The sequence below is a fragment of the Micropterus salmoides genome, unplaced genomic scaffold (assembly GCF_014851395.1).
Source record: "Micropterus salmoides isolate LMB-PRFRI ecotype aquatic unplaced genomic scaffold, ASM1485139v1 Ms_hic_scaffold_18, whole genome shotgun sequence".
In the NCBI taxonomy this organism is placed as follows: Eukaryota; Metazoa; Chordata; class Actinopteri; order Centrarchiformes; family Centrarchidae; genus Micropterus; species Micropterus salmoides.
The window spans coordinates 10219804-10243723 of record NW_024040928.1 but is presented as its reverse complement, the minus strand read 5'-3'; the positions used below and the strand labels follow the sequence as shown (position 1 = coordinate 10243723).

The window sequence follows — 23920 nt, the reverse complement described above, 5'->3', positions numbered from 1 at the left end:
CCCAAAACTTTGGGGGAGAAGTAAGCACACTGTGCAGCTACAGGGTCACAGACATGGACAGACAGATATGGTTTATTTATGCTTCTTTCACATTCATGTTTTTTCAAGGGCCATCGCTGACAGGGCATGGGATTTTCTCTTTTTTAAAACTGAATAGGCTAAACAGAAAAAGGACATTCCTCTTATTGCGTCTGTTTTCAAATGTATATGAAGTATATGAGTTTTATATGATTCTCACATTTTTAAAAAAGTTTATAAAAATAGAAAAGTATTAACAACTCACCAGTAGCCTACTGTGTTTGGCTAATTTGGATCATAATGTAAGCATGTACACTCAGAGAAGGAAAATGAAAAGCAGTGATGTTACTCAAGACAAGAGCACATACCTCGTACTGCAGAACAAACTTGTATTTCCAGGATGAAGACTCCAACCAACTGAAATAAAGGCAGACGAATCTCATGTACTGGCGACATCTACTGGATCAACGGCATTGTTGCTGTTGCACAGGGGAAAATGTATCTATCTATGTATAAATCAATCCTTAACTAGCGTCCTCTGCTGGTAATAAAAGGACATGTCAACAGTTCTTGACCTTAAAGGGTAGTGAACCTTTCAGTAGGCTACAACTTCATAAATCAAATTTGACACTCTCGCTTTTGAGACAATTTCACAATTTAAAGTGATCCAACATAAATCAGGCTATAGGTCAATACAAATAGCCTATACTCAGCATACGTGTCTGATGCTGTTTAGGTCTGACACTACAAAACAAGGAAGGTATGAAATGCAAACTATGTGAAGAAAGTTTTTGCATAAAACTATTTCCAGGACAACTGAAATTAATCACGTGTCTTCCACATTTGTTTTGTTGTTTCAGTGTTTGAAACAGAGGGAGTAGGAACATAATCGTGACCCTGCTCCAGTGTCCAGTTTTCTTTGGTTTTGTGTTTTCTATTCCTTTATTGTTCTAGAGGTTTAGTACATCCTTGCTTTGTAAATTCAATACAATAGAGGGGGTATGCAAATCAATAAAGATAAAACGACTGAATATAGGAATACATTACTTTATTTAAATAGTAGCCTAAGTAAAAGACGGATATAGTCTGCCCCGGTGTCTGAAAAAAACCTGCATCTGTCATGCGTTACACCACTGTCGTAAAACGTCTCTGTCTGCTGTTGCAATGGCGTTTGCTGCGACAGCACTTTGCGGCAGCTGGGAAATCTAGGAGAAAGCAGCAACTAACGTCGCCAGCGGATACGTTATCGCCTCAAAAACCTTTGGATTTATGTAATATTCGGTCAACTAACTTGTATATTGATTGTATTTCCCTCCGCCTTGTGGATGAGATTGTGTTCAACGTTTTCCAAGCGTGAATCTCCACCTTAATGCGGTGGGATGGCCACAGTGCCGCCTGGGCCTAGTAGCGCACTGACTGCAACCCCGGCTAAAATTCCTCCTTTCCCCGGTGCTGGGAGCGCAGAGCCGGCGGGGGGAGACGGAGAGCCGGTCTGCCACAGGGAGGACTGTGTATCCGCTGATACAGGGACGAAGTCGCAGCCGGTAAGCGAGGTCAAAACGTCTGTGAAGAAGAAGCAGAAAAACATGCTAGCGCGAGCTAGCCCGGCGGCACTGCACCTCAAAATGCAAGCCCGAGAGCAGCAGCAGCTAAACGGCTTGATCAGCCCCTCAGAGGACGCGGGCTGCCACCAACACACAGGAAACCGGCCTGACAATCCGAGACCGTCCGTGGACAACTGTGACAGCAGTGGCAGCAACGAGGGGGATCCAGCCGCTAGAAACAATAGTGAGCATTGCCAACACGAAGGCCACAGCCCCTTCTCCGAAAACGGCAGCCACTCTCCCTTAGTTAACAATAACAGCATGAACGGGATGCCGGGTTTTACTAGAACTGAGGCGGCCCACCCCGGGGACGAAGGGAAAGAGGAGTTTGACCACACGCTGAGTGACGAGCCACCGGACGCTGCTGGGCCCGGCGCAGAGGAGAGCCCAGCTGACCCGCTGCAGCCGCCAGCCGCGGAGCTGGCCCGGCTCGACCTGAGCAGCTCTCCCGGCCGTGCGGAAGAGGATAGCCATGGCATCCGATATGTCCGCTATGAATCCGAGCTGCAGATGCCGTGGATCATGAGACTGATCACCAAGGACTTGTCTGAGCCTTATTCAATTTACACGTACAGGTACTTCATCCACAACTGGCCGCAGCTCTGCTTTCTGGTGAGTGGCACTGACACCATCTTAATGTGAAGGACAAGCCTGTATTCACTTTGTTCATCAGGTCAAAATAAAGTGAGTTACCCTACTAGCCCATGGACTTTGGTTACCTGAAGTTGCATACCATAATTGGGTCTAGGTGTGACTGGATAGCTTTCATAACCTAACACCAAACACAGAGCTAAAATGTACTGAAGATAAACACACACAGCTTCAACAAGCATATGCAAATGTCTCACTGATGGCACATTGGTTTGGGCGTTTGTATTCGATCATTTGGCAGAGCTACACCCACATTTCTATTATAAAGCCTTCATTCATGTCCGTTTTAATGAATTTTAGTCTGAATCAATAGCTGTCCAATCAAGAAAAGCTCTTTTCCAGTCATATGTGTTCAGGTATTTAGTAAAGTTCTGAAACCCTTAATTTCCAGAGAGCATTGTGCATAAAGTAAGTGTTTCCTCTTGCATCTACAGTGTTCAGAATGGGTTTTCTACTTTGATAAACACTGTCCTGTCTTTGTGTATCCTCTGAGCCCTAAAGTCATAAACTCCCTAGTTCCAGTTTGTCTGGAACGCCGCGTGTGACATAAGAGGAACTGTCATGAAATAGAGGTCAGAGGTCAGCTCAGAAAGCTGGCAGGATGACAGGAACGGTTGCTTGGCTTTCAGCAGTCGCCCCAGTGGACACTCAGAGGACCTGTCTATGTTGTGTGTTTGTGTCCCAGGCCATGGTGGAGCAGGAGTGTGTCGGAGCCATTGTTTGTAAGCTCGACATGCACAAGAAGATGTTCCGTCGTGGCTACATTGCCATGCTGGCCGTGGACTCGAAACACAGAAGGAAAAGCATCGGTGAGATCTCGACTCTGTCCTTTCATAATCTGAAGCCAAGACCAAGTTGTGCAACAGCGTCTTTTGTGCTTTCTTTGACAACCAAATCTCTTTATGCAAATGCACCATTTAGATAAGTTATACACACTTGAGTTGATGTGTAACGCTGTACTTTGTACATTGTTCACCCTTTTCTTATACTATCAGAAGTCAAGCTAGAAAAATGGACAAACCAAGTGTTCTTTTCTCAAGTTTTTATTTAATTTGCGTGCTTTCGCTGTCTCTTCTGTGTCAGGTACTAATCTGGTGAAGAAGGCCATCTATGCCATGGTGGAGGGTGACTGTGACGAGGTAAGAAAAGATTTCCACTGGAGGGTGTCTAATACATCCAGAGAATATTTAAAATTTGAGAAAATCCTGAAACACACCTAAAGATTCCTGCCTTTATAACTGACATTGGCCCACATTCGTAAGCTTTGTGCTCAAGTATTTCACTCACTATGTTAAAGTAATAGAAATCAAATATCCCTGCAAAATACACTTAATATAATGACAACACATTTGAAAATGATTTAAAATATTTGGTCCTTGGTTTTAGTTTGGTAATGGCCCTACACAAAAGCTTCTGTGTGAGGAAGATATAAGTCCATTTTGTCTGTCTGCCTTATCTAAGTTTGCTGGTAACCTTGGTTTGATTGTCAGCTACTCCTTTCAGTCTCTTCTCTCTAATAAAAACTATTTCACTTATTTGTCTCTGAATAGCTGCATACTCATTCACCTGCATCTAACACAATACATTTTGAAAGTATTTGAAATCTCCAGAAAGACCAGAGGTGGAAATAGGATGTCGTATTAAACTATCTCTAATCTTTTTGTTGACTGAGACTGAAACACTGTCACCATGATTCACCACAAATTAATTTTTTTCTTCAATCAAGCACCTGCAAATGTAGATGTGTTTTTTTTCCAGCTGTGGTGCTTGTGTATCAGCTGCTGGTAAAATATTCTAACAGGTTTTCATAACACTGACTAAAATGCATCGTGGCGCATCGTTAGCACAGGAGCTCTGGACTGCCTGGAGGAGGAGGTTTTAGCCATTAGCTACCTAATGGGACCTCTAGCTGCACAGCTAATTAAGCCAGTTAGCTTACAGAAGCTACCGTCAGCAGTAGTTAGCAGTTACTTTAGAAACACGTAAAGCCATCTGAGCATTAACAATCATTAACAAAGAGTAGTCCTGAGCAGAGTAGTGCTGGCCCAGCACTGGAGAAAGCGTTATGAGCAGAACAGACTGAGAGGGTAGAGGGGCATGTCCCTGTATTTTGTGGGCGTGCTGTGCCTGTAGCTGATCATGAGCAGATGACTGTATAAGGAAATGTCGAAAAAATGTTGGAAAATCAGTATTCAGATCAGTCTGAAGCCTAAGCTTTTTGCTCACAGGGATTACTTTTACATATATTTACCTCATTATTTGAATCTTTGTCCATGTTTAATAGAAACATCTGACATTGTAACATTATATATTACAGAAATAAGGGAATGCATAATAGGTCTCCTGTAATTTCCACATGTTTTGCTTGTAAATACCAGTCAACAGCAAACTTGTACAACTTAAAGATCAGGGCCTGTATTTATCAAGCTTCTCAGAATTACTCCTAATACACTGCTAAGAACTGAATTAAGAGTAAAAAAAATTCTTGGCTCAAAGCTGTGCTTAAGTTAGTTATCAAGCATCATAGTCCTAATTTGAGTGAAGTGTAGGACTAAATCTTAAGTGTCAGTCTTAGTGCTGATTCACGACAGTTTGCTGTGCCGCAAACAGGATTTGGGAGGAAGATGTCGCCAAGGACCAATCACTGAATAGATTTCCTTCTTTAAGAATATTCTCAGATAAATTCAATTCTATTTTATTTATATAGCGCCAAATCACAACAACAGTTATCTCACAGCACTTTTCGTAAAAGAGCAGGTCTAGACCGTACTCTATGATGCTATTTACAGAAGCCCAACAGTTCCCACCAAGAGCAGCACTAGGCGACAGAGGCAAGGAAAAACTTCCTTTTAAGAGGCAGAAACCTCGAGCAGAACCATGGCTCGGGGTGGGCGGCCATCTGCCTCGACCGGTTGGGGTGAAGGAGAGAGAGAGAGGGCAGGAGAGGAACAGAGAGAAAAAGATTCACATTGAATGGTGAAATTCCTTAGGAGTTTATATTCAACACACATTTAACAATAAAGAATTTTCAAGATAATACATTATGATATAGGCCTACACATTAATACATGAAAGGAGAAAAAAAAAAGTTTCTTTTATTTGAGCGCCATCAAATGCGTCTAGGGCTCCTGTATTGCTGGCTGTTTGCTTCTGTCGGATTACGGGGGGTGTTGTTGGGAAGTCGATGTCTCTGTCCCCACAGTGCCATCACAAGCCCTACTGGCAACTCCTAACCACTTGAGAGACCTCTCGAGCTGTCTTCAATAGTGATTCTTAGCTTTGAGAAATTTGATAACTTGCTTTTATTCTTAAGTTTAAAAGTAGGAGTAAATTTCATGACTTCTCAGCACTTAAGACTAAAATGGCACTTTGAGAAGCTTGATAAATACCGGCCCAGACCTTGCTTGAATGCAAAAGCCAGAAAGATTGCTGAACTCTCATTTCTTGCAACTGCATGACTACATAATAATAAAGATGTAACTGAAGGTCATAGTAGTAGATCACAGTTCTTAAGCATGTTTTAAAAATGTCTGACTAATAGCTGCTGGGAAACAGAGGAAGTGATTATAATTACTTGTGTACACTTTGGGAAATGGTAGTTAGTAAAGTGTACAGTGTTTATGAAATACGCAACCCTCTTAGATGTTATCATGTTTTATCATTGCACAGTACTGAGTCACAGTGGATGTCATTTGATTTCTTTTTTTACACTGCTAATTGTTGTTGTCCCAACTAGATATTGACTTAAGAATTTACTTGAATACTTCATTACATCCACTGTGATGCTGTGTTTTTAACAACATCTGAAAAGGGGAATACTGTTTAGGGAGGTTTGCTTAGTTGTTGTGTAATTGAGAAGACAAATGTTGATACATAGGTTTACTAGGCATTCTCATGGAAAACATTTTGAAATGTCACAGTAGGAAAAGCACAGGTTAGAGTACTGTGCATTCTGACTCTGTCACACTGTCATGGTTTACTGTCACTGAGCCATCCTTAATATTACTGTGCTGTATACTGTGATTGTCCTACTACAATACAGTCGTATGCAAACGTTTAGGCACCCCTGACAATTTCCATGATTTTCATTTATAAATAATTGGGTGTTTGGATCAGCAATTTATTTTTGAGCTATCAAATAACTGAAAGACACAGTAATAATTTAAGTAGTGAAATGAGGTTGGATACATTGGATGAACGGAAGTAGACAGGTGCATAAATTTGGGCACCCCAACAGAAATATCACATCAATATTTAGCTGAGCCTCCTTTAGCCGAAATAACGGCCTCTAGACGCTTCCTATAGCCTCTAATGAGTGTCTGGATTCTGGATGAAGGTATTTTGGACCATTCCTCCTTGCAAAACATCTCCAGTTCGGTTAGGTTTGATGGATGCTGAGCATGGACTGCCCGCTTCCAATCACCCCACAGATTTTCACTGATATTCAGGGCTGGGGACTGGGATGGCCATTCCAGAACATTGTACTTGTTCCTCTGCATAAATGCCAGAGTAGATCTTGAGCAGTGTTTTGGGTCATTGTCTTGTTGAAATATCCAGCCCCGGCATAATTTCAACTTTGTGACGGATTCCTCTACATTATTCTCAAGTATCTGCTGATATTGAGTGGAAGCCATGCGACCCTCAACTTTAACAAGACTCCCAGTACCGGCACTGGCCACACAGCATGATGGAACCTCCACCAAACTTTACTGTGGGTAACAAGTGTTTGTCTTGGAACTCCATCTTTGTTTCATCAGTTCACAGTACCTTCTTCCAGAATGAAGCTGGCTTGTCCAAATGTGCGTTTGCATACCTTCTTCTTAACTTCTTCTTCCGCACCACTCTCCTGTACAGCTTCTCCTTGTGTAAAGTGCGCTGAATTGTTGAACGATGCACAGTGACATTATCTGCAGCAAGATGATGATGTAGGTCTTTGGAGGTGGTCTGTGGGCTGTTGGTGACCATTCTCACCATCCTTCGCCTTTGCCTCTCCAATATTTTACTTGGCCTGCCACTTTTGGCCTTAACAAGAACTGTGCCTGTGGTGTTCCATTTCCTTACTATGTTCTTCTTCACAGTGGACACTGACAGCTTAAATCTCTGCGATAGCTTTTTGTAGCCTTCCCCTAAACCATAATTTTGAACAATCTTTGGTTTCAGGTCATTTGAGAGTTGTTTTGAGCCCCCCATGTTGCCACTCTTCACAGGAGAGGGAAACAACTTGCAATTGGCCACCTTTAAATACCTTTTCTCGTGATTGGATGCACCTGTCTATGAAGTTCAAGGCTTAATGAGCTCACCAAACCAATTGTGTGTTCCACTTAATCAGTGCTAGGTAGTTATAGGTATTCAAATCAACAAAATGACAAGGGTCTAATTTCATTTTGATACATATTGCACATTTTCTGTTCATCTAATGAATCTCATTTCACTACCGAAATATTACGGTCTCCTTCAGTTATTTGATAGATCAAAATGAAATTGCTGATCCAAACACCCAATTATTTATAAATGAAAAACATGGAAATTGTCAACTTTTGCATACGACTGTAAGTCAAAATGTCTGCTCCATGACACAGTTAGCCTGCTGTAGCATAAAGAAGCAGTGGGAAACATCTAGCTTTTCCCAGACAAAGGTATACTTCAAATGTTTCTTTTTTATACACTGTGTGTGTGTGTGTGTGTGTGTGTGTGTGTGTGTGTGTGTGTCTATATTAAAACGCATAGAAATACATGAGACTTTGAATGTGTTTACATGGACTTAAGTATGCCATCCGACCTATGTGGCTTACACCGATTTCGATCATATTTAGGATTTGGCTTTTACAACAAAAAAAACAACAACATAAAAAACAGGAAACTTAGAAACCTGATCATAACCGGGATATTCAAGTCCATAAGACATCAGCTGCCTTAAAGCTAATTTGCTGGCGTTGCATACTTTTTGTAATTATGTACAAAACCAAGCTGCTTCTTGCTAGCTAACAGGATACAACGTGTAACTAAGGCAGGTTAAGAGTCGAAAGAGCCAAGCATATATCTTTTATACCAGGTTCTGAAAAAGTAGAACACACACTGACATGCCCATCTGTGTGTCCCCAGGTTGTATTGGAGACTGAAATCACCAACAAATCAGCCCTGAAGCTGTACGAGAACTTGGGTTTTGTCAGAGACAAGCGGCTGTTCAGATACTACCTGAACGGAGTGGACGCGCTGCGGCTCAAACTGTGGCTCCGCTAGAAGAAAGAAGAGGGGACGGGGGAGGACGGGACAGCGGGTGCTGTTCACCACGTACACTATCAGCTTGACAGCCTCAGCTCTGCCCTGGTCATTTCACGCAAATATACACACACACACACACACACACACACACACACACACACACACACACACACACACACACACACACACACACTTGTGTACAAACATAAAGAGTATGCACAAAGGTATGCGTAGACATGCAAACACACCCTCTTTTTGTCCTTGACCTCTGAACAACTGTTGCGTAGGCAGAAACAAACTGATATCCCACGTGATGTTTTCATGAAGGGGCCCCTGATACTTTCTGTGTTGAGGAGGGGGCGAGTCAGGGTGGTCTCTGGGATGACCTCGACTGGAGGACTAGGTAACCTTTTGACCTTCAAGCTTGGAAGCCACATTGACCGCGACGTGAGTGGTGAGGCAGCTCAAGTGAGAACATGCGTCCGGACCCCAGAGAACATGGCACCACACCAAATCCTCCTGCAGAACACGGGACTCAAAAAACAGACTTAAAGAAAACATGCGAAACAAGGAAGCAGGGCGGGGGGAAAAACAGACTGGCAAGAAAATATTTGTGGAGTTTATTTTTGTGTTTCTTTTTTAACCTTGTAAGTCGGATGGTTGACAGAAAAGCTATAGTATGACTGTGTGTTTGTACCGCCTCATGTCTTTTTGGAAAACGAGTGCTTGGCCTGTTTTTGTGCGTATGTGGCAAGTGAACGTGTTTGTGTGACTGTGTGAGAGCATGCTTGGTTGGAATTGTGCGTACTGTTGTGTGTTTTTGTCTCCCATCCTGTCCAGGGCAGCTGCTCCCTGCTGCTGTTTCCATCACCTGCCTCGGCCTCCGGGACTGAAGCCTGTAAAGATATGCATGCATTTATTTTAATGTGAGTGCGGGAAAAAGTGTGACGTACGTGTGTGTGTGTGTGTGTGTGTGTGTGTGTGTGTGTGTGTGTTGATTAAGCCAATCTGAGGCTAACCCGATGAATCCCTTCCTGTGGTGTTTGGTGTAAGTGTGTTGGTGCAGAGTGGTTGATCGAAACAATCAATCCAGTAGCACCTCAAACTTCGCCCAGCTGGTGGGTCTGCCACCTTTTCGCTTCAGTGTCCTTCACTAAATTTCTCATCATCAAACCATGACAGTATGGGCGAGGAGTTTCATCTTTGTCTTCAGAACTTTTTTCCCAAATGCACTGCCAGCTGCAAAATTCCCACAAAGTAGAAGATGTAGTCTTTCAGAGAGACTTCTTGCCAATGATGGTGTGGTCAAACGTGTCCTAGCCATCTCACCTCACTCCTTTTTAGATTATTCGTCTGTTTCCCCCTCGTTGCACGTGCCACTCAATCCATCAGCGCTCTCAGCCACAACTGCAGTGACCTCCCCGCTAGCCGGCGTCTCACGCAGCCACGGCCTGGTCCTGGTCTGCGGTTGGCACCAGACGGGAGGGTGAAGTGTTACATGCTGGATTCCTTTTTGAGTATGCTGTGTGTGTGTGTGTGTGTGTGTGTGTGTGTGTGTGTGTGCTTATCTCCTTGATAAAAAAGGAAAATAGACAAGTATTCTTAGCAGATTATATTTTATTCTTTTGTTCGCTTTCAGTTTATTTAGATTGTCTTACTATACACCTGTATAACCTCATGCTGTGCAGAAGCGGCTGAGTCCACAATGTACTTCCCAGGTGCCCCATCTGGATGCACAACCAACCTCGCTAATATTCTAAGATCTCCAGCTTGGAACATGTCATAGATGCACCCAGACGTTCCAATCCACACTAATTATGGCAGTGAAAGTATGCTTCAGCCGTTTTTGTTTTTTCTTCAAAGTAAAATGAACAAAGGTCAGATGCACTTCTTTGGAACTTGCTGCAGTGTGTATGAGTTTGTATGAATGTGCCTGTGTGGGTATTGTTGTTTTGACAACAGCGTTGATCTGTTAGACTTTCATTTCTCTACTTAAACAGGAGGACAGGAAAATCAGTCTTTGAGATGCTGTGTTTTGCTCCAGCCTTATAAGGACATCAGGAAGGAACAAAGCGCACCCTTTGTTTTTGTTTTTTAAGCTTTTCAGGATTCGATTTAGTGCTCAGTGCGATAGAAAGGGCGGGGGACAGGTAGGTTGGTTGGTAGCGAAGGGAGAGTAAACCCTAGATCAGCTTTGAATTTTTTTTTTTCAAAGTCAAATTGGAAGATAAGATACATCACTTGTTGTTAATGCAATTTTAAATATTTTCCTTGAGGTGCCTCAAATTATGCAATTGGACATATTGTGTGCTTTAATCCTGCCTACAATACCCTGGAATAGAAAGCACTGCAAGACACTGCCGTGTGGCACAACTGACAGCCAGAGTAAAATATGCTATAAAATCTTGAGTGTCCAGCAAACATTCGTGGTAGTCTGGTGTTTGACGAGCTAGTCTGAGTGACACGACAGGACCTTGTTCATATTTTGGGTTTATTTCCCCTGTCAGCAGTTCAGCTGGGAGGTTTCATCCCAGGAGCCCAGGACTGAAAGGGAGAGTAGATGTTTACAGATGAGAGTTGCCACCCACATAACAGCCTGAGTGTGTATGTTTGTGTCTGTGCATTTGGAGCAATGGATCAGATGACCTATTTTTGTTTTATTCTTTTTTTTTTTTTTTTTCAGATTTATATACTAGTGTTGTTCTCTTCATTGGATTTATTGAGAGCATGTTTTTTTGTGAATCATCTGGGAAGGGGGCAGTTTATGTTGATTTATCAGATGTGATTTTTATTTTTAATTTCTGTGCTATTTTAGTCCATCCAGAGGCGTAACGAGCAGTAACTATGAGCAGTTAATACCAGGCATACGAAAACATTCTCGACCCTGAATATTAACAAATATATGTACTCCTCATCTGACACTGTTTCAATCATCACCCTGTGTAAACTCCTGGTTTATTTTGGAGATTTAAATCTTCTGTCCCTGTGTTGGACACTTGTTTCCCCACTTCTGTGTTCCCTCACTGTCCCGGCCTTTTATACAGCGACTACTGATGGATGAAAGGAAAAGACAGGTAACACCGTACAAAATGAACCTATCTTGTTCATTCAGTTGTTTGTATGTGGAGTTGTTTTAGATTTTGAAGGACAAGGGTTTGTTCTCTTTTTTGTTGTACTCCTGTGAAACTCTGGCAGTTCCATTAGGTATATGGGCATTACAGCCTGTCTCAAAGAGCCAAAGGGCTCTGCTTTAGACCATGATCACAGACTGAAGGGCTTCGTCATCAGTATCAGTTTATAGCCATGGACTGTGGTATTGCATAGTTTTACCCAGCTCTCTCTGGCCATGCATTTGGAATACGTTGACTTGACATGCCAGTTCAGTGTTCACAGATGTCAGAAGCATTTTTTCCCCCTCGTCCTGGGTGTCCGCTGTGCTATCCAGGTAGCTTACTCCATCACAACCCCGCTTCTCTGTCCTCTCCTGACGCAACATCTGCCACCCTACATTTTGAGTGTTACAATCACAAATTCCCCCAGAAACCATTTTGTTGGTCAGATAAACAACATTTGTCTTGGCTGTCGTGCTGCGCCACAGAAATCTGTAGCCCCTACAGCCAATCAATCAACCACAGAGGCTTCCTGCAGTCTTTTCGGGGCGTCCAGCACCGCCTCCACCGCCATCCACAGAGTGTGCAAAGGGGAGAGCAAAAGGTCTTTGCATGTCAGATTTCTGTTTCCCTCTGTTCCTCTTCCCTGTCCCCTTTCTTGATTTTGATCTGGAAATGTCCGATAGCTTTTATTTAATGTGGAAAAAGAACACAGAAATAAATTATTTGATTTTTTTAATGCTGTAAACTGGGTTATCTTGTCTGCTGTCTGGAGTGGTTTTCATTGAAAACACAATTCACACTTAAGGTGCATTATAAGAAAGAGTCGCAATCAGACATCTAAAAGTGTTGTTTATTGATGACATCCTGTTTCAGATCTACCTATAGACAAAAAAGTGTCTATTTTACATCACACTAAAACAGTATTATTGCATATGAACAGGCTGTTGTACATTAAGCATGTCACATGACTCATGAAGTTACAGAAAAAATATTTTCTTTAAATGACAAGACCATGCGTTATCAACATTGGCGTTAAACATGGCTCAAATGAGTAGTGTTCAAATATCTTGCATCTTCTGTCTGAACAAGAGAAGATGTTTTTATAAAATGATCTCTTATTTTCTTAAACTTTAAGGACTTTTTCTGACTGTAAGTCATTGCACTTCAGCGATGTGGTGTTCTTGGGCCGAAATTGGCCAAAACGTCTCCTTTATTTGTCCTCCTCTGAACCAGATTAACACCAAAAACACTATTGTGCAAAATGTAGTGGTTTCCAAAAAAAAAACCGTGCTTCTGCCCCCAGTGTCTTCAGTGTTTGTGCTTTTCCAGCCAACAGAAACACTTCATTTATTTAGAAAGAAGTCTCTGTATGAATAGAATTAGACATAGTCATGCGCTTCAAAATGAAACATTTTGCAAGTGGCAAGATAATGAATTCATATCAGAGTTATATTGTACATCAAAATCTGTTTTATGCTACATAAGTTTGTAGGATGATGGTATTTTGTATGTGCATCTCACAGTACCTTTTATGAACAAATGCCTTTGAATAAAACATTTACATTTACACAAAGTTCACATTTAAATGAAGCATTAATTCAAATGAATTGTATGTGAAGGTTTCTAAAATATGTGGAAGTCTTTAAGAAATAGTTAAGCATTCAGGCTTATTCCCTTTTTTTGCAGAACACTGAGAAGATTTCTACCACTCAGTCTGATAAATATGAAACTTTTTTTTTTTTTTTTTAAGAGAGACAGTTAGCTTAGCATAAAGACTCTAGCCTACCAGCACCAATAAAGCTCACAAATCTTCATGTTACATCTTGTCAAGCAGTCGTTAGGTAACCAGGAAGTCACTGCTCCCAGACAGTTCATCACATGACCCCGGTAAAACAATGAATTGTCATTTTTACACATTCTTTTTTGTACTGATCTGAAGACATGTGTTTATTGGTGAGCTTTCAGAGCGGCTGATAGGCAGGTTTTTGTACCTTTGCACTGGGCCAGGCTAGCCGGTATCCCCGAGTCTTTATGCTATGCTAAGCTAAGCTAACCAGCTGCTCGCTCCAGCTCACAGCCACATATGAGAGTGGTGTCAATCTTCGGCAAGAAAGCAAATGGGCGTATTTCCCACAATGTTGTACAATTCCTTTAAATATCCTAGATGTGTAGCAAGAAATACAATTTTATTTACACTAACATAACACGACTGACCCCAAGTCAGCTACATATACAGTACATATATTTACATTGTTTATGTAATGTTAACTCTTCTACAGCCCTTTGTTATTACTTGACAGAAAGTCCGCTGGTCCATAATTTCAACCTCACCTCTCAAAGCCAAAACCTCAATTTACCAGCTACACTGTAATCCTGCCAAGACCCTGCTAATGCATTTTGTTTTTACGAGCAGCCATTAGAGTCAGCATCACCTGACAACATTGGTATTCTTAGAAAGGGGGATACGAAGCTGACCGTTGCGCAGCCTGTGCAAATTGTGCCCTATAGCCTACTCACACTGTGGACCAGAAGAGTCATCCCAAACAGCCCAGGATGATTGGAGATGCGGAAGTCATAGCGATGGGGGTGTTCGCTGAGCTTCCTTCACAGGAGCATCAGCTGTTGGTCACCGACAAAACGAGACCAAAGGGGTCTCATCAGAACTCATCCTCAGAGCTGTCGGCCAGCAGCATGGCCTGGTCCTGACGGCTGGTCCCGGGCTCTCGAGGTTGCTGGGGAGGAAAATTTAACTTACTAATACTCAACACAAGATCGATGCTCAACAACAAGTGAAACGAGAAAAAAAGTGATGAATACAAGTGGGGTATTGACCTCTGGCTGTCTGACCTTCCTCCTCTGGTGTTTAAAGCTGTTCCTCCTTTTGCGGTGAATCATCCTGATGCTGTAGAGGGCGCCGACGATTAGCAGGGCCCCAGTGATACCAATGCCCACAGGGGCCAACATCCCAGACACATAACCCGCCTGCCAAGGGTGGAGACAGAGGTAAAAACAACTCACACTCATTACCATGTCTAATCCAGGTAAATCAACTCTACTTTTTTATACCCCAAATTATCAAAAATAGTGGTGGTTAATTTGCCTGGATTAACCACCACCCACTGTTATTACTGTCTGTGGCTCTCAGCACCAAGCTCATTTGTAACTACGGAACATAACAGGTTACACTCATTTGTTATGGTCTACTTTTGGCTTTGTATTACTGCACATCTGTGGCTCTAGTGAAAATGTGTGGCAGCAGGACGGCGTATGTGTATTTGAGTCAAAACAAACTGCAGTGTCCATGATAACCAGGGAACATTGATTGATCATCAGTGTGTTTTCAATAGTTTTTGGACAACAATGGAGCTCTATGCCACAGAGGAATAAGTTACATTTTAGGATTATTTAATTCTTGGTTTTGGTGTTTTCATGGGATTAGTAATAAAGTATGAGTAATAAAAATATAGAATTGGCAGCTTAATCCTTAACACCACTTAGCCACAACAAAAAGCAAGTAAAGAGTTTTAAGGACAGCAGGGGGCAGTCTCTTACCTTTTCTCTGATTAGCTCCACCCAGCTCCGCACTGGAAGAAAATAGTCATAGGTTTAGCAAGGAAACATACTTGAAGACTCTTTTTGTCTCTTATTCATGTAGTAGTATATTCCTGTCTGTTTATTTCCAAGAAGGCAAGTAGTCATTGTATGAAGGTTGACAACATGCTATCATGTTCCAAAGCTGATTTAAAAAAGAAACATGTTCTCATACTCAGCCCCTGGTTCCGTTGAACCCAGACAGGAGGTGGAGGGATGAGGCTGTACGGAGGCTGTGTTGAGGCTGTTTTAGGTTTTTCTGTTCGGTCCTCTTCGCTCTCGTCCTCCACTGATTCCTCAGAGGTGTCATCATCCTCATCTTCATCTGGCTCCTCTGTGGGGAACAAAACAAATTCACCAACCCAGCAGCCAAGAGAGAAAGGGTCACATATGTGATTGAAAATGAACATTGAAACAATTTGAATTAAAATAGACTTGTTTTTTGTTTGGCAATAAAACTCATCTTACCCTCAGACTCCATCTCCTCTAACCCTGATCTGGATTTGTGCACTGGCTGATGGGTTGCCATGGTTACCGTTGTCATAGCATGCAGGAATGACGAGGAGGGGCCGGTGGTGGGCAAGTTCCCGTCAAGGGTTGGCATCCTCCCGCCGCCTACATGTCACAAATCACACAGCACAGCACTGTATTTGCAAGTTATGGTGGAAATTCAATCATACATTAAGCAGGCATGACCATTATACAATGCATGATGGACAATGCGGTGGCTTCTCACATCCAGGACGTTGCTGTTGAACAGCTGACTCTTAAGTGTGATATGATTTTCCACTACAAACCAATTACATTCATGAGAGTTCAAAATGATGAATTCTAAAGCAAGTTTCTACAAGTTCACATTAATGCTGAAGTGACATGGATTCCAACCAGAGGCTGCATAGAGGGGGAAATGCTGTCATCAAACTAAAACAAAAAAAGTAGTGCTTGCACCATTATGATGTTCTGTGGCACTATACTTCCACAAATGAACATTCTCATACAGTAAAACCATTATGTTGACGATACACTTGCGAATTATCGCCAGTACTTTAGTATGCTCTGGAAAAGTACATATGCAAAAAGTCATGCAAAAACAGCATTATGCCATATCAAGCCATTGTTCCATAGAGCATTATGTTGACATTGAGAGTCATTCATTCGTTGTGGTGCTGCCACGTCACCTCTCTCACCTCTCTCAGAATGATCCTCTGGCTCTGTTCCGGCTGGCCGCTGTGAAACAGACGGACCGGAGGAGCTGATTGGCTCAAGGAGCTCAGCGCCAGACGTCTGCCAAGGTGACGTCCAGTCTGGCATCAGCAGGGGTGGGGCCTGCGAGGGGCCATCGCTGTCTGTCTCCACGGTGACCAGCTGGTCCAGGCCCACCTCTAACACAGGCATTCCTCCGGTCGCCATGGCAGCAGGAGGCTGATCACTGCCGGGCACCAGCGTGACCGCTGCCGCATCTGCTGGTGTGACATCTTCTTCAAACGGCTCAAAGATGAGAGGGAGAGCCTTCGATGACATGGTGCCCTCAGTGGCTTCATCCTGAGATGGCGGGACCACAGTGTCCACTGTAATTGTGTCAACACAAGCACGGAGACAGAATGAGGGTCAGGACATGTGGCATGGTATACCATTTCCAAAGGGCAGAACAGTTTGGACCTTCTGGTAAAATACCAGTGAAATGCTGCAATCTGAAGATGTTGTTCTTGTGATTGCTAGGTTCAATTCAGTGAGTAAACTAGGGCAAACAAATGAGGACAAGTTGAAGGTCTTGCAGTTTTCTAACACACGACTCTGCTGACAGCTAAGATTAAAAATGTATATGTTTTCTTTCACAAAACTGCGACTGTGTTCAGCATCGCTGAATGCAATTTGACAGAATGCGGCTTTTTGAAACAGGTACCTCTTTGGACATGCATTTTTCTCATTGGCAGCCCTTGCACTCGCTCAGTTCACAGTGCGGCTAAGACAAAATGAAAGCAGGATTGTTTGAAAAATGGTTCTTTCTAGATAAGAGGCTACAACAGAGAGGGCTGTCACAGGGGGAAAAGACTGTTACTGCACATCTCAGGCATTTCCTTTAGTCCAAAGCATTTCTAAAGTCGGCTGGAAAATGCTTATAAGACTGCAATCCTTTTACATAATGCTGTATTGGGAATTTAGTTTTTTTGTCAGCTTCCTTTCTGTTGGGAGGAAGCTTCATCAAACAGACAACCCCCAAATGGACGGCAGGAACACATATTGGCTTAGACAGACTCCTTTAATCCATTTCCCTCTCCTGCTTGCTGAATAATAACCTGCCTACTTCTTTACAATAGTCTGGAGTGTGAAGGGTGGGAAAGAAAGAGGAGAGGTTTGGGTGTGTGGGGCAGGGGTGGGGGGTGGTGTATAGATGTAGAGAAATAGGGGTTGAATCCTCCAAGGACTTGTATAACACACCCTGCCACCAGCCCTTTCCTGGCAGTTGTGTGTGTGCTCTCTCTTTTTTTTTTTTTCTTTTTTTTTTTTTAAGGCTTGAGTCAGGAATAGAAAGTAATTAGACTGCCACGGGTCCCAGCTGGGGTTCAAAGTGGAGCGTGGAAAAGCGGCCGCCTTCTTTGCCAATCATCAAAGCCAATCTCTGCCACAAGACTTGTCGCTTTCTTTTCCCAGTCACTTTTTAATGAAGCCTCCTGAACCCCTGCAAACTGCAATGAGCCAGAAAATATGGATTGCTGTGGAGGGAAGTCTTATAGGGTAACAATGACTGCAGAGCATTAACTTACACCACTTTGGAGGGATTTTGTGTGTCTTAAGTTTGGATATGTTGAATGAATGGCTAATAACGGATTACAGAAAGTTTTACCCCAATAAAAATCTGTGCGTGTCCAATTGACATGAACATTAATTGTGTGTTAATTTTTCTAACTTACCTCCACCAGGCCTCTCTGCCTCAGTCCACAGGCTTTCTGGCCCATCCTCTCTGGGCATCAAGTTTGGTCCAATTTCAGGCAACAGGGGATCTGGGAGGGAGGATAATGTAGCTCCATCGTGGCCCCAAATTGACAAAAGTGTGGAGGTCCGAGGGGAGACAAAAACCGAGTGAGGGATGGAACGGTGGGAGGTCAGTTTCTGGATCAGTGCTCTGGGATTTGGAGGTCCTGTAGAGGATGGCAAGCCTGCTTCTGGTTGTTTATCCTGGAGTGAATCGCCATAACCAGGTAGCTTTATTTGCTCCTCCCCACCTTTGTCTTTGCTCTCCCTGGCTGTGGTGCTCAGCTGTGGTGGTGCTGTGGAGGAGGCTGAAAATGCATCTGGAGTCAACCTTGTGGTGCTCACGGCTACATCCAGCTGCTTTCTCCCACCCGTAGGACTTAAATGTTTTTTGGTGACAGGTAAGTCCTCCTTTCTACCCTCTAGATCAACAGGCAGTGCTGAAGCTGCTACCGACGGTCTTTCAGCGTCTCCCATCTCAGATGTGCTCCAAGCCTTCTTTGCCTCGCTCTTGTGGCTCCGTGCCTCTCCACCCGCCTCACTCGGCCCAAATCTTCCATCAAGGCTGTCCCCGTTTTCTGTCTGCGTCACTGGAGTTATCGCCTCGGGTCGTCCATGTGGGCCAGGCCCTCCTCCTGCGCCTACATTCAATATCAGGCCAGTCACATGTTCTGGATCTGAGGGTTTGGAATCTACATATGTGGTGTGTGATGGTGGCCCATCAGTTGTTACTGAGCCTGCACACTGCCCGCCACAGCCGCTGTCCTGAGCGGGGGTGAAGCTTGGGAGGCGGACAGGTGTTACATAGACACAGAGACATGTCCCAGCTAGGAGGAGGCGATGGAGTGTCCCAAACATCAGCATCTCTGTCTCGTCTCAGTGCCTGCTGAGAGTGGGGACAAATGACAAATGCTAATAGGCTTAAGTGAAGTGTGAACAGTACCTGCCAGCAACTTTTACACTTTGTCACCCAGCAGACATGTGGAGGGTCAGATTTAAAAGTGTTACCATTTGAGAACTTCATATAGCCGATAACCACAGAGAACAGGCTTAACTGTGCATTTGTGCCTGCCGTTGCTTTGATGCTGCAGCTGCCTGTTTTGAATAAATTCGGATGAAATTCCTTTTCATCTCAGACTCTTTCTAATTTCTGTTTTGTATAAACAGACACACACACACAGACACACACAGACAGACAGACAGACAGACAGAGGGAGTGTGAGAAAGAGAGAGGGAATCTGACACAGCAATCCTTAGCACCCTCATGCACTTCACTTATAAATAGCACCAGGTTTTCTATCCTCCAGGATCCTCTACGAGATGGCTCCATGAATGTTACATTTCTACATCACACAGACCTGCATCTCCCTTTAAAAAAAAAAAAAAGAGTGCGATTGCCCTGCAAACAGCCTATTTGCACATTATCAAACGCTAAATTGCACTGAAAACAAAGCAAACAATGGTGTACTTCGCATGTGTTGCTTCATATGATATGATAGATGATAATGATGTAGAAAGGGAAGAGAAACGACACGTCTGGTGGTAACGGGGTGACACCCTGTCATGTTGCCAGAGTCAGACAAACGTCTGAGAGGTATCATCATCCACCCCTGGTGATGCACACTCCAACAATGTTCTGCCTGCGCACCTCCCCTGTGATCAATACAGTGAACGCTCTCAGCCAGTGTGCTCGTGCGGTCCACCACCTGATCAACATGATCGCTCGAGCATTTGGGCTGTGAACAAATTCACACTGCGGTGCTGAATCACATTTCTCCAACCTGACTGCACAGAATGCCACAGGAGCAGCCCCCACACAGAGACAACAGTGCATTCCCCCAAATTCAGTCGCATCATCATATTGTGGAATTAAGGGCACAATGCACGTCAGGTAACAATTAAAGTCGCATAAGGCTAAAAAAAGAAAGTGTTTTTACCTTCTAGAGCTCATGACGGATCGCTGTGCCTGGAGGACGCAGAGCTTTCTCTTGCAAAACAAAAAATGCAGGTGTACGGATATAAATTCAGAATAGTCTACTGTGGAAAGCAAGCTGAAGGAGAGGCTTGTTGTTGTGCAGCTCAGCGTCACTGAACGAAAGTATCCGTCTTCTCTACGTATGTCCGCCTGCTTCACAAGTGCTTCCTCCCAAATGCTTCAATTCTGCACGATTTATTCCAACTGACGGCTTTGACGCCTCATTTATCATAACTAACGTGCTGTTGCCTATTGCTCTTCCATTTCCGTTGTCTACTTTTATTTAATTAAAAAATATATATCTTTCTGAAAGAGTCATATCACGCTCCTGCTGGTGCTGAACGGACAGCTCCTTAACCTCAATTTAAAGGTCACCTGCTGCTCACGCGCTCTAAAGGAGTCCACAATGGGGCTGTATTAGAAAACAATGATTGAACACAGAAGGTATCGGTGGTTATATGCACATGCTCTTACAATGATTAAGTTATACACTCCCAGCTTTTTTTGCTGCAAATAGGCTATCGTGCTATTTATAAAATTAAAGAATTGTTTTACGGATTCGTTTCTGCATGACTGCCCTGGCGCATTCATTTAACACAGTTCTTCTAAAATAGCACAGCTCACATGCAGGTGCATGCATGATCGCTTAGCAACGTTTGTGCATTTTCACAATCACAAGTGACAACGTGCAATTACCCAGCAGGTCTGCACAACTGCACTGTCTGATACGTTACTTCCCAAATCTGACACAAGACACTACAAATTAAGGGACACAAATTGTTCCCTGTTAACGATAAGTTGGGCTATCTAAGCAGGAATTGAGAGACACTTAATAACAGTTAATGTATTGTAATGCGATCTGGTACATGAATGACAAATAGTAGGCCTATATTAGTTTGCTTGTATTTACATCACAGACATATGACTCCCATAGGGACTGACATATGCACCTTAATGTGAGAACCTTCCACAGACAGCCCAGCAAAACGGGAGAAGACTTAGTTGGGGAATATAGAAAAAGTGACCAGTGACCCCCTGTGGTGGTCCAGTGAGGTTACACATCAGCGTTCATCAATATGGATATCAACAGTTAGAAAGACAGAGGGACAATAGTTATTTTAAAAATAAACAGGCAACATGCCACCCTCTTATGACTTTTGAAGCAACTTTTTTTAAAATCCTGTCTCGTTTTCATGAAATGGAGCTAAAGTTTTTACAGCTTGTCACTGCCACAACTGTTCCCGGTGTCCCCTAGTCTACAGGGACCTTCAATGTTTTAAAGAGGATAATATTTACAGTAGGCTACACTACACAAAACAGCACAGCAATAATATCTGCAATATAAGAAAATAAGGAACTTATGTAAGCTGAAAAAAATAATAATAACAATACATTTTATTTGTGGGTGCCTTTCATAGTGCTCAAGGACACCTTACAGATTAAAACACTTAAAATACATTTACATTTACATTTACTCATTTGGCAGACGCTTTTATCCAAAGTGACTTACATTTGAGGAACAACATACAAGCATCAACAGAGCATCAACTACAGGTCTACAACTGACAATACATACTAGCAGCAATAAATACTAGTAAGAGCTCACAGTACTTATCACATCAATGGGGTAGATACCTAGGGAAGGAAGTAAGAATTAACAAAAAGTGCAATCAAAACAAAAAGTGCAATCAATACAAGATCATTGTAGGGGATAGAAGAAGAAGAGCACAGGAAGTGCATGTTAGAGGTTAGTAGTTTGAGGTGTTATAAGAGGAAGTGTTCTCGGAAGAGATGAGTTTTCAAGAGCTTCTTGAAGTTAGAGAGGGACGCCCCAGCTGAAAATACATTTCAAGGAGGCAATACAATAAAGAAAATCAAAACATGACACAATTTAAAGATTAAGATAAAATAGAATAGAGAAAAACAATTTTAAAAAGTAGTTCATCATGAAGCCGTTGGATGGTGGAATTATGTGGGGTAGGCCTTTCGAAATAAGTGGGTTTTGAGCAAAGTTTTAAAGGAGGACAGGGACTCTTTCCTACGGATGAATAGAGGGAGGGCGTTCCAAAGGTGAGGTGCACAATAGCTGAAGGCTCTAAACCCCATTGTGGACATGCGGGCTGAAGGAATGGACAGTAGTAAGGAAAATGAGGATCAGCGAGTTCGGGATGGGGTATTGGACTGAAGGAGTTCAGAGAGATATGGAGGAGCAAGATTATGGAGTGCTTTGAAGGGGAGAAGAAGAACTTTAAAATCAATACGGTATTTAACAGGAAGCCAGTGCAGTAGTTTTAGAAGTGGAGTAATGTGTTCAGAGACTGGGGCTCTGGTGATAGTACAGGCAGCACAGTTTAGGACCAGCTGGAGTTTAAGATTGAACTTGTAAGACCAGAGAGAAGGGAGTTACAGTAATCAATACGAGAAGTCACAAGAGCGTGGATGAGAGTAGTGTTATGATGTGTAAGTGAAGGACGAAGGTGATTGATGGTGCATAAGTGGAAATAAGCAGACCGGGTAAGATTATTATGTGTTTTTCAAAAGAAAGTGTGCTGTTGAGGATGACACCAAGACTCTTGACGTGGGGGGAGGATGGGACAGTGGAAATGTCAATGAGGTGAGCGAAATTTTGACATTTTGCTAGGATGGATATGGAGCCAACAAGGAGAATTTCAGTTTTATCACTGTTAAGTTTGAATAAGTTTTGAGTGAACCAAGTTTTAACTTCATCTAAGCAGTCAGTTAGAGAAGACAGAGGGAGCATAGATGTAGGTTTGGTGGACAAGTAGAGCTGGGTGTCATCTGCATAGCAGTGAAATTGGATATTATATTTCCTGAGAATAAAACCAAGGGGAAGTAAATAAATTTTAAAAAGGAGGGGCCTCAGGACTGATCCCTGGGGAACACCATTGGTGACTGAGGAGGGTTGTGATTTAACATTTTTAAGTTTTACAAACTGAGTGCGGCCAAACAGGTATGATGTGAACTACTTCAGGGATGTATTGGTATCATCAATACATCCCTGAACTAGTTCACATCACACCTGAGGCTAGACGGTCCAGGAGGATGTTGTGAGAGATGGTATCAAAGGCAGCAGTTAAATTGAGAAGGATGAGTATGGTAAGAAGACCAGAATCAGCAGCCATTAGTAGGTCATTGGTGATCTTGATTAGGGCTGTTTCTGAGCCGTGGAGAGGCCGAAAACCAGATTGATGAGATGATTATGAACCTGCGCAGCAACAGTTTATTTAAAAAGATTTTTGAGATAAGTGGCAGGTTGGAGAGTGGTCTGAAATTATTTAGGTCGTTGGGATTTGCACCAGGTTTCTTTAGTACAGGGGTAATAGCTGCAGTTTTGAGAGAGGAGGGGACATGAGCAGAAATAAGAGAGGAGTGGATGATGCTAGTTATAAGAGCTGGCATAAAATTATCACATTGAGAAATTGAATACAGATGGGGTGGAAGATTATTCGGGGTCGTGAAATTGTATTAACTGTGGGAAAACAGGGCCCTTGTGTTCCCTTCGTAAGATGATATCAAATGAGTGTAGTATTTGGATTTTGCTGCAGAGAGAATCTTTGTAGTGCAGCATCTGGTTGTATATATGTCCTTTTTGTTATAGCTAGTTTGAAAATGTAATTTGTAGAATAAGTTCACGTTTTACTTTTTGCATTTGAAAAGCATTTGATTGATCCATTTGAATGCACCGGTTGATCAGAAAGTTTCCATTATTCCAATAATCTTGAGCAGATTGTGATCAGGCAGTCCCACGTGAC

General features: G+C 42.8%; 2 protein-coding genes across 5 annotated transcripts; one reads left to right on the top strand and one right to left on the bottom strand.

Annotated features, from left to right (window-relative positions):
• The first annotated feature begins 1179 nt into the window (after positions 1-1179).
• Positions 1180-12353, top strand: naa30 (N-alpha-acetyltransferase 30, NatC catalytic subunit). Its single transcript, XM_038726650.1, has 4 exons — positions 1180-2234; positions 2959-3082; positions 3357-3412; positions 8376-12353. The coding sequence occupies exons 1-4, from the start codon at positions 1398-1400 to the stop codon at positions 8511-8513; spliced, it is 1155 nt and encodes a 384-aa protein (XP_038582578.1). The 5' UTR covers positions 1180-1397; the 3' UTR covers positions 8514-12353.
• An 87-nt stretch (positions 12354-12440) lies between these two features.
• Positions 12441-20425, bottom strand: LOC119908786. 4 transcript variants are annotated; one of them, XR_005445343.1, is made up of 9 exons: positions 20110-20424; positions 18112-19058; positions 16387-16767; positions 15668-15814; positions 15375-15533; positions 15161-15192; positions 14441-14590; positions 14126-14340; positions 12441-12973 (listed from the first exon to the last, which is right to left on the bottom strand). XR_005445343.1 is itself a non-coding variant. In XM_038726649.1 (8 exons), the coding sequence occupies exons 2-8, from the start codon at positions 19034-19036 to the stop codon at positions 14266-14268; spliced, it is 1854 nt and encodes a 617-aa protein (XP_038582577.1). In that variant the 5' UTR covers positions 19037-19058; positions 20110-20425; the 3' UTR covers positions 12441-14265. The 4 variants fall into 4 exon arrangements, 3 of the variants coding, with proteins under 3 accessions (XP_038582577.1, XP_038582575.1, XP_038582574.1); XM_038726649.1 differs by having other exon boundaries at positions 12441-14340; positions 14456-14590; positions 20110-20425; XM_038726647.1 differs by having other exon boundaries at positions 12441-14340; positions 18112-19055; positions 20110-20425.
• Between the last annotated feature and the right edge of the window lie 3495 nt (positions 20426-23920).